We start from the raw sequence: 15412 nt of genomic DNA on the forward strand, positions 1-15412 counted from the left end.
ATTCTTCTGTAACCAAAGCAAACTAATCAGCTTGGATTCACCTTTTGTCTTGCTGGAGTCTCTCACTCTAAAGATATTATGGCACTGCTGGTGTAGGTTTAATTGCACTATAAACATGACTATTTTCATGTATGGTGACATTTTATATGAAATGATATTCACTGTAGAATCTAGAATATGGAGTCAATAAGTGTGCTGATAAGAACTGAATTATAATGTTGTTTATTCATGTATAGAGGGACTACTGAGGTTCCTTATTCTAATAAGGGTTTAGCCAAAATTAGCTTTAATCATATGAAAAATAAGTTTAGTTTATTTTTGTTTGCTTTTCAGCACAGGGGATTTGACATGCTAGGACAATTTACTCCTTTTGAATCCCTCTCAAATCTTTGCTTTCATGTTGAGACAGTGTTTCCTGAGACGAGTGTGGTCCCGAAGTGCTTTTGCAGGCAGTTTAGTTGTAGTGGAGGAAACTTTCATGGCTTATGTTATGGCTCTTAGAGCCAGGGCCATTTTGCTTTGAATTCTGACTGTCCCTATTATTTATCTGGTGATTTTACACCTTTATTTACCTGTGTGTTTACTGGGCCCAAATGCTGGCACTCCTTCCACTGAACTCAAGGGCAAAGGGTGCCTTAGCCACAGGGGCACTCCCGTGTTTAATACCATGCATCAGACTTCTACATTTTTTGAGAATCTTCATATAATGTGTTCATGTCTGTCTCAAGTACTAAACAGACTACCTCTTAGGATTTTGATTCAATGCAGGAGCTATTAGAAATGTCTCACAAGGGCTGGAGAGATGGCTTTAGCGGTTAAGCGCTTGCCTGTGAAGCCTAAGGACCCCGGTTCAAGGCTCGATTCCCCAGGACCCACATTAGCCAGATGCACAAGGGGGTGCACGCATCTGGAATTCGTCTGCAGTGGCTGGAAGCCCTGGTGCACCCATTCTCTCTCTCTCTCTCTCTCTCTCTCTCTGCCTCTTTCTCTGTCACTCTCAAATAAATAAATTTTAAAAAAACAAAAAAAAATTAAAAAAAAAGAAATGTGTCACAAGTGAGGATTCAAATAATAGTTGTTTTAGTCCAGTGATCTTGGAGGATGGAAGAATTAAGGCAGCTTTTGGTTTTGGTTTATGAGACTTGGTGAGGAAGGAGTGAGGGACTTTTGCAGTTAAATCCAGCTAATTAATTCTTTAGCCATATTTCTTTTTGTCTGAAGCCTTCCAGCTAACCATATTGGTTGTTATAAAATCTTTGTTAACAAGTAATGATGGCAGGGTATTGATAATGCTATGTAGAGAATAGCTCTATAAGGCCATCATATGTTTTCATGTCACACCAGAAATTAAAGACCACATGTTAGATTAGAAATAGTGTTTTATTATTAATACTTCCAAATTTTATTAATACTGCTTCCCATTTGATTGTCTTTATATATATATTTTTTCAAAGTAGAGCTTCACTGTAGCCCAGGCTGACCTGGAATTCACTCTGTATTCTCAGAGCGGCCTCGAATTTATGGCGATCCTCCTACCTCTGCCTTCTGAGTGCTGGGATTAAAGGTGTGTACCACCACACCCGGTTTATATTTTTATTTTTAAAGTATTTTTATTTGTTGATATGAGAGAGAGAAATGGAGGAAAGGAGGGAAGAGAAAGAGAGTATGGGCATACCAGGGCCTCCTGCCACTGCAAACACATTCCAGATCCATGTGCCACTTTGTATATTTTGCTTTTTGTGGGTACTGAGACTTGAATCTGGCCCAGCAGGCTTTGCAAACAAACATTTTAAAAATTTTTAAAAATATGTTTTATTTATTTATTAGAGAGAGAGAGAATGGGCACGCCAGGGCCTCCAGCCACTGCAAACGAACTCAAGACACATGTGCCCCCTTGTGCATCTGGCTTATGTGGGTTCTGGAGAATTGAACCAGGATCCTTAGGCTTTGCAGGCAAACGCCTTAACTGCTAAGCCATCTCTCCAGCCCAAGCAAACATTTCTTTTTTAAAACAACTTTTTGTTCGTTTTTATTTATTTATTTGAGAGGGAGAGAGAGAGAGGGAAAGAGAATTGGCATGCCAGGGCTTCCAGCCACTGCAAATGAACTCCAGACTTGTGCATCTGGTTAACGTGGGTCCTGGAGAATCTAACCTCAAATTGGGGTCCTTAGGCTTCACAGGCAAGCACTTAACCACTAAGCCATCTCTCCAGCCCCCAATCAAACATTTTTTTAAATTAGCCAGCTATCTCCCCAGCCTCTAATTTTTCTGTCTGTCTGTCTTTCCTCCCTCCATTCTCCCCTCCTCCTTCCCTTACCCCCTCCCTTCTTTCCCCTCTCCCTCCCTTCCCTCCTCCCTTCCCTCCTCCTTCCTTCCCCCTTCCCTCCCTCCCTCCCTCCCTCCCTCCCTCCCTCCCTCCCTCCCTCCCTCCCTCTCTCTCTCTCTTTCTTTCTTTCTTTTCTGAGGAAGGGTCTCATTGTAGCTCAGGTTGACCTGGAATTTACTCTGTAGGCCCAGCCTGGCCTCGAACTCACTAATCCTCCTGCTTCTGCCTCTGTCTCTTTCTCCCCAATGCAATGCTGAGATTATAGGAATGTGCCACCATACCCAACTCCAAATTTTCTTTTAATTAAAAAAAATTTAAACATATAAAAGGTTTGAAAAAAATATGATAACCATTTTAAACCCCACACCTAGATTCAAAATGGTGAAAAATTTACCACATTTGCTTTATGTATGGTTGTATGGATATATTTGCTAATATTTAGAATTATGTTGCTGATAGTACAACACTTCACTCCTAAATAATTCAAAATGTATATCTTACAAATACCTCAAAATGTATTTCCTCAACCTAAAACTGTCTGATAATTTTTAATATCCTTCAATATCCATGTTAATTTTTATTTTTTGAGACAGGGTCTTCACTTTGTAACCCAGTCTGGCCTGGAACTTGTGATCAGTCCTCCGCTCTCAGCCCCTGAGTTGTAGCTGTCACACTTGACAGCTACTCTTCAGCTTTTCCAGATAATCCAGGCAAGGCTCACACATTGCATTTGAATGTTTTCATTTTAATGTCATGATTACTAGTAGGTAATGAGTTTTCTGTAAAACATAGCATCTTTTGGGTTTAAAAAAATTGCATATTTGTGTGTGTAGTGTAGGTAGTATGTGGTGTGTGTGTGCATGTGTGAGTGTGCGTGCGTGTGCAGGTGCATGGACATGTTTCATGCATGCACATGGAAACTAAAGGGGAATGTCCTCCCCTATTGCTTTTCCTCATTGTGTTCTTGAAATGGAGTCTTTGTTTTGGGTCAGACTGGCTGACCTTTGAGCCCCATTGATTTTTCTAATCTCTGATCCCTGCAGGATCAGGGGTACAGGCATGTGTGCCCATGTTCAGCTTTTTATGTGTGTGCAGGGGATTGAACATCAAATCCAGGCCTTCTCAAAGCCTTTGTGCTTGTGTAGCAAGAGTTGTTTCACCTGTCTGTACTTAAAAAAAAAAAAAAAAATGGGGCTGGAGAGATGGCTTAGCGGTTAAGCGCTTGCCTGTGAAGCCTAAGGACCCCGGTTCGAGGCTCGGTTCCCCAGGTCCCACGTTAGCCAGATGCACAAGGGGGCGCACGTGTCTGGAGTTCGTTTGCAGAGGCTGGAAGCCCTGGCGCGCCCATTCTCTCTCTCTCTCTTTCTCTCTGTGTCTGTTGCTCTCAAATAAATAAATAAATAAAAATGTTTTTTTGAGCCAGGGTCTCACTATTTAGCCCAGGCCAGTCTGGAACTCATTATATAGATCAGGCTGGCATGAACTTACAGTGAAACTCCTGCCTTTGCCTTCCAAATGCCCAGTAATGCTAAGTATTTTAACACAATACAAATTTATTATTACACATTCCTTTAAGGATAAGGAATCTTGGAGGGACCTGTGTGATTCAGGCGGAGGGTCTCATGGGACCTTAAGTCAAACTGTTGTCAGGGCTGCAGCCACTGAAGTCTTGACTAGGGCTGGACAGCCCATCAGGATGGCACACCCACAAGGCTCTTGGCAGATAGCTTCCATTCCTTGCCACATGGACCTCACCACAGGGCTACTTAGTGGCTTCTTAACATGATGAATGAGCCAAAAGAACAATCAGGAAGCCTTTGTAATGCCTTTTACATCCTAATTTTAAAGACATACATGATTGCTTTGGTCATATTCTTTTCATGAAACCAGCCTGAACTTGCAACATATTTTAAAAAGCATCACAGTTGGTATGACATGTTCTAATTAAACTACTGCACCTATTAAACATTATGATTTTTAAAAAATTTTAACATTGATTATTTATTTGTGTAATGGTAACACTGTAAACAATACCACATATAACCACCAGGATACTTTGATGGAAATTGATAGGATTATAATAACAGGAGTCATTATGATATTCTGACTCTGGTTCTAGGACTGGTGAAGGGACATACCTAATTTGGGGAATGGCCAAGCTGAACATAGAAACTTAGAGTGGTTGATCAAAGCAGAGGAAAGAAGAACCAACTTGTTTTAATTGAAGGCAGTTGCCAATATCTTCGCTAATTATGGAGGGAGAGATAGATAACATGTCCTATCTCCCCGGTGTTCTGTGGAGTCATCCTCACACACATTCAAAACCATGGACTGGAGGAGAAGCATTCACTAGAGACGCCTTGAGGGATTTCTAGAGGATCTTGATATGCAGAGTTTTCAGGGGCAGCTGAGTACAGTTTGGCACTTTTTATTCTATTGAGTGTTGCAGGAATCATTTTCACTTGGCCATATACTGCATCAATCAGTAATTCTCCTGAAATAAACTGCATGGGTTGATCTATCCCCACTGGCTGGTGAAGAATGCCGGGACTAAAATTATTGACTTGAGGCATTCAGAAATGAGTCATAGTGTGGGTTTTTATACCATTTAACAAGAGACCTGCACTGTGACTTGAGGTCCAGTGCAGCGGCCTGTTGCCATGACACTAGAGGAGGCCTGTGGGTTTGGTCAGCCTGTTTGATCCCAAGCAAACTTCTCTTAGGCACAGAGCAGCCAAGCAGCCTGTCTTTTATGGGATGATAAACTGCCTCACATTTTGGCCTTAGGCTGTTAAGAATTGGTTTTGGAGACTAGTGGAAGCAGTGGTGGAAGTTGAGAACTTAGTTTTATTGTTGTTGGTGTTAACACTCAGAGGCTCACATTTAACATGTGGCTTCCTAACCCTGGCCTTGTATCACCTTAGGGCATTGGTCTGCTGCTTGCCCAAACCTTTTAGTCTCCTAGAAGTTCATGTATTAATTAACCTAGTAGCCCATAGTGACCCTTTCATTAGTACTTTTTCCTGCTGTCACCCCAAAAGTCCCAAGTAATCCAGGCATTATTCTGTAACAACAGTGACCAGACATACCACCAGAGGGCGCGTTCGGTTGGGGCGGATTCAAAATCCTTCAGCCGCCCTCTATGAGAAAGGAAGTGAGCTAATTACAGTGCTGTGTTCTTCCTTTTAGGCCTGGCAGTCATGCATTCCCAGAGCACCAACCAGCTTGATGTGGGAAACAACCCCCGGGTGGGGACCAAGCGCTATATGGCCCCAGAAGTTCTAGATGAAACCATCCAAGTGGATTGCTTTGATTCCTACAAGAGGGTGGATATTTGGGCCTTTGGCCTTGTTTTGTGGGAAGTGGCCAGGCGGATGGTGAGCAATGGTAAGTGTCCTACAAAGTCTGGTCCTTGTCCCTTATTCTTCTGGTAAGTTTTGGAAGCCCATATTGTCTCTTCAGTCACACGTGGATTTGACTTATGGAGGTGTAATGGCATTGTGTTTGAAATACAAGAGAGAAAATGACAGTGAAAAAAATAGTTTTGGATTGGTCCACCTTTCCTTGTTTTTGTTGGCAGGTCTAACTCAATGCCTCTGGGTACCTAGAGCTTCCTATGCAGACCAGGCTGGCTTTGAACTCAAAAGAGATCCACCTATCTGCTTCCCAAGCACTGGGTTCACCATTGTGAACCATCACAATTAAAGCCAGTTAATATTTCTTTCTTCTTTGTCTTCCTATTGGGTTTCCTTCTCGCTGTCCTTCCCTCTTTCTTCTCACAAGCTAGGCTGAACAAGCTTAAGGAGAATGTTCAGGTAAGCCTAAGAGCAGGTTCTACTGCTGTGGGTATTGTTGCTGCTTCTGACTGGAGTACTGGGAAAAGTATATGTTCTCACACTTTGAAGACATTCTTTTATAAGACATATAGTACCTTCTGAATGAGTCAACTGTAAAGTTAAGGGACCCTGCATAGGTGGCTTAGGTTGATCTGTTAGGAGATTTTATGAAGTGGTGTTATCTTAGCTGTTAGTGAAGCATCATGTTGACCTGGATCCTACAGTGTGCTTCCAGTCTTGTTTCTAGGTACTTAAATCAGCCTTACATTTTGGAACCTTGAGTACATTCCTTTTGGAAAACACTATTTATTTCTCCAAGTGAGGAAAGACCCAGCAACCCACAAAGTGGTTTTTATAGCAAAATCAACTTGATGAACCTGTTCATATTTCACATCATATTTTTTACAGAACATATGTCTGAACTTACTTCAGGAAAACAGGAAAAATGCAGTATGTTTAAGTTGTTATTCATTTTCAAAAGTTATTTTACATTTTACCCTCCTTTGAGCCATTGAAATCCTAGATATGAAATATTCAAGAAATAATACATAAACTCTTTAACATCTGTCTTCCATCCACCATCCACTGATACTTTTTTCTAAGGAATGAGATTTGTGAAGCAATTATAGTTTTCATGACTAACACAGCCAGAGATAGGAGTTTCTGTGAGAGATGAGGAGTTGGTAATTTGATATTGTTTCAGTATATGGTGATTGAAGTCAGAATGCCTTCATGGGGGCTGTTTTTTTTTTTTTTTTTTGACATCAGTATGTCTGCTTTGAACCACCCTCTGAGGATATTAAAGCAAATGTTTCAGATTAAATATACATGTTTAGTAACTTGGCAGTTCTTTTGAAGTACTTATTTTTTTTTTAATCGTGCCATGAACATTTTCTTGGTAATCGTTTCTCAATCTGCCGCCTTGCATTCAGTGCCATTGAAGTGCCCTGAGACTTGTTTACGACAGAGCGGTTACTTTGCTGATTTATAAAGCTCTGAACTTTGCCTGAAATTGCACATGGACCTCATTTTCTCACCCCTCCCCAATCATTTTTTTTTTAAATCCATGATTTATTTTATTTTAAAAATTTACTAGGGAATGAGGGAGGCAGGGAGAGAAAGAGAATTGACATACTAGAGCCTCCAGCCTCTGCAAACGAACTCCAGATGCCTGCACCACCTTGTGCATCTGGCTTTACCTGGGTGCTGGGGAATTGAACCTGGATTCTTTAACTTTGTAAGCAAGCGCCTTAACAACTAACCATCTCTCCAGTCCCCCAATCATTTTTTGAGTGCCTCATAACTAAGGGGAAGAATCTAATCTAATTCTGCTCAGTTTATTGTAACAGAGTTTAGAGGATTGCTGCTAGATTAAACTTTGTTTTTTTTAAATTTTTTTTTTTTATTTGAGAGCGACAGACACAGATAGAAAGACAGATAGAGGGAGAGAGAGAGAATGGGCGCACCAGGGCTTCCAGCCTCTGCAAACGAACTCCAGACGCGTGCGCCCCCTTGTGCATCTGGCTAACGTGGGACCTGGGGAACCGAGCCTCGAACTGGGGTCCTTAGGCTTCACAGGCAAGCGCTTAACCGCTAAGCCATCTCCCCAGCCCTAGATTAAACTTTGTGATGGGGGCCGGCCCAGTAGCATTTCTAGTTGTGAGCAGATTGGCCAGAGCCACTGAGACCTGCTGGGCAGGAACCTAGGGTCTGGGCTTTGAAAGAATGCACATTGCACACTTGTTTCTGTGTCACAGACTTCCACCCAAGTGGCTTTTATTTTTGTTTAGTTATTTATTAGAAAGAGAAAGTGAGAATGGGCACACCAAGGCCTCTAGCCACTGTAGATGAACTCCAGATGCATGTGCCAGCATGTGCATCTGACTTACCTGGGTTCTGGGGAATTGAACCTAGATCTTTAGGCTTTGCAGGCAAGTTATTTAACTGCTAAGCTATTTCTCCAGCTCCCAAATGGCTTTTAAAGATCAGCTGTGATTAATAGTAGTAAGTTTCAAGTTAGAATTATCCATTTCAAATTTGGCTCAACAAATGTTAGATTGATAGATCCTGTGATTTTTTTTTTTCTGAAAAAATAGTGGTGGATAACAGAGGAAGGAGGATTGTTTGTTGTTTGATTTGGTTTATTCCCTCCCTCCCCCCCCCTCCTGTACATCATTTAGACTGCTAGCTATTCCTTAAAATATTATGGGCTGAGCTTCTGTTCTGTGATGTAGTTGGATTATGTTAAGGAAGGGGACATAAGAGTACCTCATGTCTTATTTTACAGTAAGCCTTGTCTTCTGGCAGTGACTAAATTCATCTCTCTGGGATCTCTTTCTCTAGTTGCTCTTCTTCCATGAACAGTCACACACACACACACACACACACACACACACACACACGTCACAAATTGACTTATCTAAGCTAAAGCTTGAAGATTGTCAGTACTTCTTGAAAAGCTAATTTTATTAACATTATTTTAATTATGATTCCTTCAAAACAAAGAAAATATCAAGAAGGTAGGAGGGACATTTTTGCCTTCAAATTCTAGCATTCTTGTTTCTGTTCATTTCGCTGGGCCTCCACTTTTTCCCTTTACATATTTGGTATGTACGGGTGTGTGTGCGCCATGGAGTATGTGTGTAGGTCAGAGGACAGCTTGGAGGTGCCTGTGCTCCACCCTGTTGAGACCGCCTCTTACTACTTGCAGACAAACTGCCAGACTAGGGGGTAAAAGGAGGCAGACTAGGTAGCTCAGGAACTTTGGGTTCTCCTGGCTCCACTTCCCACTGTGACAGGCATTTGGGATCACAGGCTCATGTGCCACTTTACCAGCGTGCTGGGGAATTGAGCCCAGGCTCACAGGCTTTGCAAGCAGCAATTAAAAATATTTATCTTATTTTACTTTTTTAAAAATATTTTACTTATTTGAGAGAGGGAGGGAGAGAGAATGGGTAGGGCTTCTAGCCACTGAAAAGGAACTCCAGATGCATGTGCCATCTGGTGCATCTGGTTTACATGGGTAATGGTCAATTAAACTTGTGTTTTTAGACCTCAACTGGCAAATTCCTGAACCACTAAGCCATTTCTCCAACCCTTTAACAATTTTTTAATTTTATTTATTTGCATGAGACAGAGAGAGAAAGAGACATAGAGAAAGAGATGCCAGAGCCACAGCAAACGAACTCCAGGTCCATATACCATCTTGTGCATCTGGCTTATATGGGTCCTGGGTTATCAAACCTGGATCCCCTAAGTTTTGCAGGAGTGGCCTTAACTGCTATGCTCTCTCTCCGGCCTGAAAGCAGCCCTTTTAAACTGCTGAGCCATCTACCTAGTCCCCATTTGTTTTTTAAAACTTAGTTGTTACCAGTGTTTTGTGTGTTTTTGTAATGTTAATCTCTTAGATAGTCTCATGATATTGATAAACATCCTATCTCTTCCACTTGAGATCTGTAGTAGACATTTTTGTGCATATGACTTTTGTATATGTAAAAATTAATGCCTAATCTGAAAGAAATAGATTTAATAGGACAGAATATACACATTTTTACAGCATGACACACGTTGCCAAATTGCTTTCCATAAGGCCTGTTCTAACTTACATTTCCCTTACCCCAGGGTGTGATACACCTATTTGCTTTCTTGCCACCTTCAGGAACTGTCATTAAAAGAAAAAAAATTATTATATTTAAAATGTGCCTCATTTAAATATATGATATCTTACATTAAGTAGGTTATTATAATTATATGTCCTTGGAGTTCTTGAGTCATTAGAGAAATTGATGACCTGATAGTTCTCTTGGAGTAGTAATATGATACTCAAGTGAACCATGAGCATAAAAATATATAGTATTTTGTACTTTTATTGAAATCTTACATTTATTTTCCACTAATGATAACCTTCATGCAGTTTCTGTACAGGAAATGAGAGTTAAGTCCATTTTCACAGTTTAAGAAGCCCTCAGTAATATCTTTTTGAATGGACACTGAATTTAGAATTGGTAGAGAAGAAAGTTGTTTTCCCACCTTTGCTGTGAGCGTATCTGCACTAAAGGTAGTGGTGCTCAGATCACTAGTTCCAGCGCTGCAGTGTGCATTGGACTTTCCTCCAGTGTTCCCAGTGTTCACTGAGTCACAGTAGTTAAGGATGGAAAACGTGAAACTAAGGTTCTGAATATGCACTTTTGTGAATACAGAATCCCAAGAAGGCAAATGCTTGTAGGAGAGGGCAAGGCTCTGTGACTGGCATTTGGTGGCTACGTAGCTTTCTGCTGTGGGCCCTGGGTCTCCGGGCTTGTGGCACTGCACACAAAAGCCTGTGTGAATGGTGCCTCCAGTGCTGGGTAGTGCTTCTCCTGGGCTCACTGGGGGCTGGAGAATGAGTCATATTCCAGGCTTTGAGATTATACTCTGATTCTGTCATTTAAATTAGTTTCATCATTTAAAAGCACTGATCATAATAACACTTGGAAAGGTCATGGTGATTAAGTGAAATCATGTCAGTAAAGCACCCACAATGTGTCTGGCATGTAGTGAGTGCATTGGTTCCCCTTTTTGGTTATTTCCCGTTTGAAAGGGAAAATTTCCAGGACCCTGCAGATCTTAGTCACCACCTTTCCCACCTCTCACTGTCTCCTATTTGTCCCCATATTCCACTTTCCTTTCACTCCTGGCCAAAGGAAGGCTTTGTAGAAACACCCTTGTTTCACTGTTTTGATTGTCTTGTGATGAGAGACTTGTCAGAAAATATTCATGTATCACAGAAAGAGCCCTGGCTGGCCACGTTGCACCTCTTGCGGGGTGGGGACTCGGAAATGCTTGTTAGAGTAAGCGTATGTTTGGCACACATAGTTTGGGCAAACCTCTTTGGATGAATCCTTGAGCTTGCCAGGGAGCCCGTGTGCTTCTGCTCCTCAGCACAATGGATTTGTATATGGAAACCATGACAACTTGTCTCTTCAACAGCTTCCCACCCAGTGTGTTTCATGGTCTTAATTCTCTGCTGTAGGGTGTAGTAAGGTTTGAACAGATGGATTGTACTAGGGGAAACTTGCATATTCATTAAAATAATGTCAGTTTTTATTCATTTGTTTGTTTTAACTTTTAGGTAATAATTAGGGACAGGAATATATAGGTGAGGTGGGATAAAGGACTTTTATTCTACTATTTCCTAGAATTTTGTTACCCATTTAGAGATACAAAACAGAGGAGAGCAGTCAAGTGACCTTGCACTGAGATAACCTGAAGCCAGCCAAAATTTATCTCATGCTGTTTGCTGAGTCGCCTCTTTTCTCTAACTTGCCTCTCAGAGTAGTCCTCCACCAGGACAAATACGGGTGTCTACAACCTTGAATAACCCCAGACGCTAGCACGTGGTGGTGTCCTCTCAGGGGGTCATCATAGCTACCAGATGCTCGAGCCCTTGCAGTGTTCTGTCTGGAGACATGCAAGGTCTAACTTGTAGAATAACCATGCCTCTTGCCCAATCTTCTGACAACTTAGGTTAATAGTTTAGTGGCACCTGACTACATAATAATCTATAGGCTGTTGACTTTTGCTTTATGAGATCTTAATTTACAGTATGAGATTCTCACTCATGAAAATCAGTTTTCTGATTTCAACGTGGGTTCCTGAAAGAGCAATTGGTTTTGACTTTGAGTGAAATGTATGGCTCCCTCCGTATGCCTGTGAGGGTGGACGGACTGTCTTCCTTTACCTGGCAGTGATCAGAATGGCCTGTCAGTGCCTCACCTGCTTTCAGAAAGGGCTGCCTTCTAGGGGTTCCTGATTCTCTGGCTTGGCCCTCAGAGGTCCATAGTCTTCTAATGGCTGCCGAGAAGTCCTCAAAGGTTTCGAACCCAACCTTTGCTTCTTTGGCAGCCAGAAAAGTCAAGAGAGCCAGGATGCTCCAGCCATCTTTCTCTCTGCCATCACCAGTCATATCTATTTATCTCTTAATCATTTTTTTTCTTCAAGGTAGGATCTTGCTCTAGCCCAGGCTACAGTCTCAGGGTGTCCTCAAACTCACAGAGATCCTCCTACTACCTCTGCCTCCCAAGTGCTGGAATTAAAGGTATGCACCACTATGCCTGGCTACTTAATCATTTTTTTAAAATGTATGCCAGGGCATGAAAAATATTTTGACATTCTCCTTTGAGATGAACTGACACAAATACTGCTGGCTCTCTTTTAACCCTTTCTCACCGGAAAGAATGTCTTTTTGCAAACGACATTTTTCCAAATTTTATCCACACATATTACGTCCCAATGCCGCTGGTACCAGCATTGTTTAATCTTTTCCTTTAGTTTTAAAAATTTGTTTATGTGTAAGCATAGAGAGAAGGGAAACAAAATGAGAATTGACATGCAGGGGTCTCTAGCCACTGCAAACAAACTTCAAACACATGTGCCACCTTGTATATCTGGGTTACATGGGTATTAGGGAATGGAACCTGAGCTTCATTGGCAAGTGCGTCAATTACGAAGCCATCATGCCAGCCCAGTCTTTTCCTTCATATTGGGCCTTTGATTTTATTTTGAGAGGAAATTAGTATCATTACTAGAATTGGATGACGAGTATTGCATAGTGTAACATAGACAGAAATGAGAAAAATAAACATGCTGTTAATAAGACAAGTTTTGTTCATTACCACATCAGATTATGTTATGTGAAGAAGCACTGCATTGTAAATATTAGCCATTTTTTTCTTAAACGGCTTTTGTTCTCATGCTGTAATGTCTGAAAGACATGTCGGTAGGAATTAAGTGTTAACAGTTGCTATCTGCATGGATATAGATGTCAGGACTTGTTCCCCTCACCTGTCCCCTGGATATTACATGTGACCCCCCCCCAGGTTGGAGGATAAATGAAGAGGATGAACATGACATTCACAGAAAAAAACTCACTTGTCGCCACATCATTGGCTTGTTGGGGAAAATTGTACAGTATAAACAGAAAACTGAGTTCTAGTTTAGTTTTGCTGTTGGTTAACTGTGAACATGGATAAGTGCTTTTTCATGTACCCCCTAGTATTTTTCTTTTGGAGGATAGGAAACATGGGATTTACATGGCTGTACTGTATCACAGATTCCTCTCTTTCTTGTCCCTGAATTATTTAAATTATTCCCAGGTCCAGAATCCCTTAATATCATCTGAAGAATTCTCCCAAGGTTTGAAAATCATAAGCTTCCCATAACTTCCTTGGCAAAATACCTGAACTAATAATGGTTGCTCCTGACTTGAATGGATGGGAACCTTTATTTTAACTTTGTTCCTAGGTGACTATTCATATATTTTGCTGTAAAGATATAGTATGTGCCTAGATCCTGATGGGGTTGTTATATGCAGTATAGTACGTGCTCTTGTCCCCTTTATAAGATGTTGTTTTTAAAGTTCCAAATTCTATAAACATATCCAATGTAAAAAGTTTTAAATAAAGGACTAAGGACAGAGTTAGAAATGATTTGTTTTAGTGTACGTAACATACTAGTTATATTAAATTCTTAGGGAGCTATTGAACAAACAAAATACAGATGAAGCAAAAATCAAGTTTAAAGGTTGTCACATTGTTTTTGAAGAGACAAAGTGTCAGAAATTAGCAGATTAAATCATAACAGCTGAGGCAGATAGGACCTGAGTATAGGCTGAGCACTAAACTTGGGGCCCTCTGATTGTGGGAGCAGAAGGGTCTTCTCAAAAGGTGGAAGGCGTGGAGTGAGTCTTAAATGGAGCTCAGTTTGACAAGCTTGGGAGGATGTGAGGTACAAGATGAACTCCCAGATAATGACATTTGATATGCTACACAATAGGAAGAGCTTGAAATACCCACTCAGTAGAACTGCATGTCTTTCTGGGGTGGCTGATGACCGGGTACGTGAAAGGTGGTGGTGGCATGGACCATAATGGGGACTGAACAGCATCCAGTGGGCAGTACTGGTAAACTGCATGTAGAGGAGAAACCTGTTATGTGCACCCCTCCTTCCACCCCAACTTTTTCCTAATGACCTCATTGAACACAGTGTGAGATGGTGGAGGTATGAATCAAGAGAAATCTGTGACATGCCCCTGTGTTGTATGCGTGAGGGGAGGTTGGTCCAAGGCCTCTATGGGAGAGCTTCTTTCCAGAGCACTCGTGGGTGGCCATTCTTGTTGATATGCACATGAGCTCTGTGGTGTGGATGGTTTGCAAAACGACAGCATGACAGCTGAGGGCTTTACTCAGAACCTCACGGTACATTAGTGCTAGCGATGTTGGTAAAGATAGATTTTCCCCAAAGAAGGGAAAACTTTCAATTAGACATATGCCCAGGGGAAAAACAATCTATAAATCAGTTGCTTATGCCAAAAGCTGTGGGGGAGTATGTTGTGAATAACTTCTTTCTCATGGCCCCCTTGAGTCAGCAGCCACTGTCATGGAGAGGCAACACCTGGCCTTGTTACTCTCTTGACTACTCTCTCAGCACCTCCATCTTCCTCTGTGCTCCTGTATCACTGGCTGTTTGTACCACTCACTTGGCACTTGAAATACTTAGTATTTTTAGTTTCTTTCCTCAATTCGTGCTGTCCTCTTTGCTGGCTCACAGTTTGGCAGTTGCTCACTGGTTACTGCCTTTTAGGATTTACATTTCACTTTTTTCTTCTCTCAGCCAAACAGATTGTTTGTCACATTCAGGCAGAACTGAGGAACAGTTGTAAGTGAATCATTTCCTACCTCAATAGCACAGTCACCTCACATGCTGACCACATAGCCTCCTGCCTGGTCTTTCTTCCCATTTTCTACCATACACCAGTTTCATCCACAGAGAACTCCTTCATTATGTAAGGCTCCTTGTAGCTCGTTGCCCCATGGACTCCCTCTGCCTGGATACATCTGCTTTTTGGTGTTTTTTTTTCTTTTTCACCTTCGTCACAGCCTCAAAGATTGCTTATCTGTGTCCACCCAAGCTCTGGGTCTTGGATCTTCTTATGGTACCTGGCTTGGAGATGATGCTTAGCAAACTATGCAGGTGTTCTTCTTGAGCCTTCTAAATAACTCCTCCTGTCCCACCCCACCCCCCGCCCAACCTCATTGTTCCTGTCTCTCAACATCAGCTTATCATTTTGTTTTTATCTCCTTTCCCATTATTTTGGCCTCATCACCAGCACTGTATCTTTTCCATTTTTGTATTCCTACTGCCAAACACGGCTTCTGACACACATGTTAAGGGGTACAATGGCTACTGAGTCCATTCAAAAGCTAGTACATG

At 41.6% G+C, this 15412-nt stretch overlaps 1 protein-coding gene across 3 annotated transcripts in view; it reads left to right on the forward strand.

The window, feature by feature from the left end:
• The window catches only part of Acvr1 (activin A receptor type 1), a 142367-nt gene that overhangs the window by 121908 nt on the left and 5047 nt on the right, over positions 1–15412 (forward strand). For all 3 annotated transcript variants that reach the window (XM_045147985.1, XM_045147987.1, XM_045147986.1), the window contains exon 9: positions 5517–5714. In XM_045147985.1, coding sequence (XP_045003920.1) covers positions 5517–5714 — 198 coding nt within the window. The remainder of the gene's footprint in view (positions 1–5516; positions 5715–15412) is intronic.

This window comes from Jaculus jaculus, chromosome 4, assembly GCF_020740685.1.
Source record: "Jaculus jaculus isolate mJacJac1 chromosome 4, mJacJac1.mat.Y.cur, whole genome shotgun sequence".
NCBI lineage: Eukaryota > Metazoa > Chordata > Mammalia > Rodentia > Dipodidae > Jaculus > Jaculus jaculus.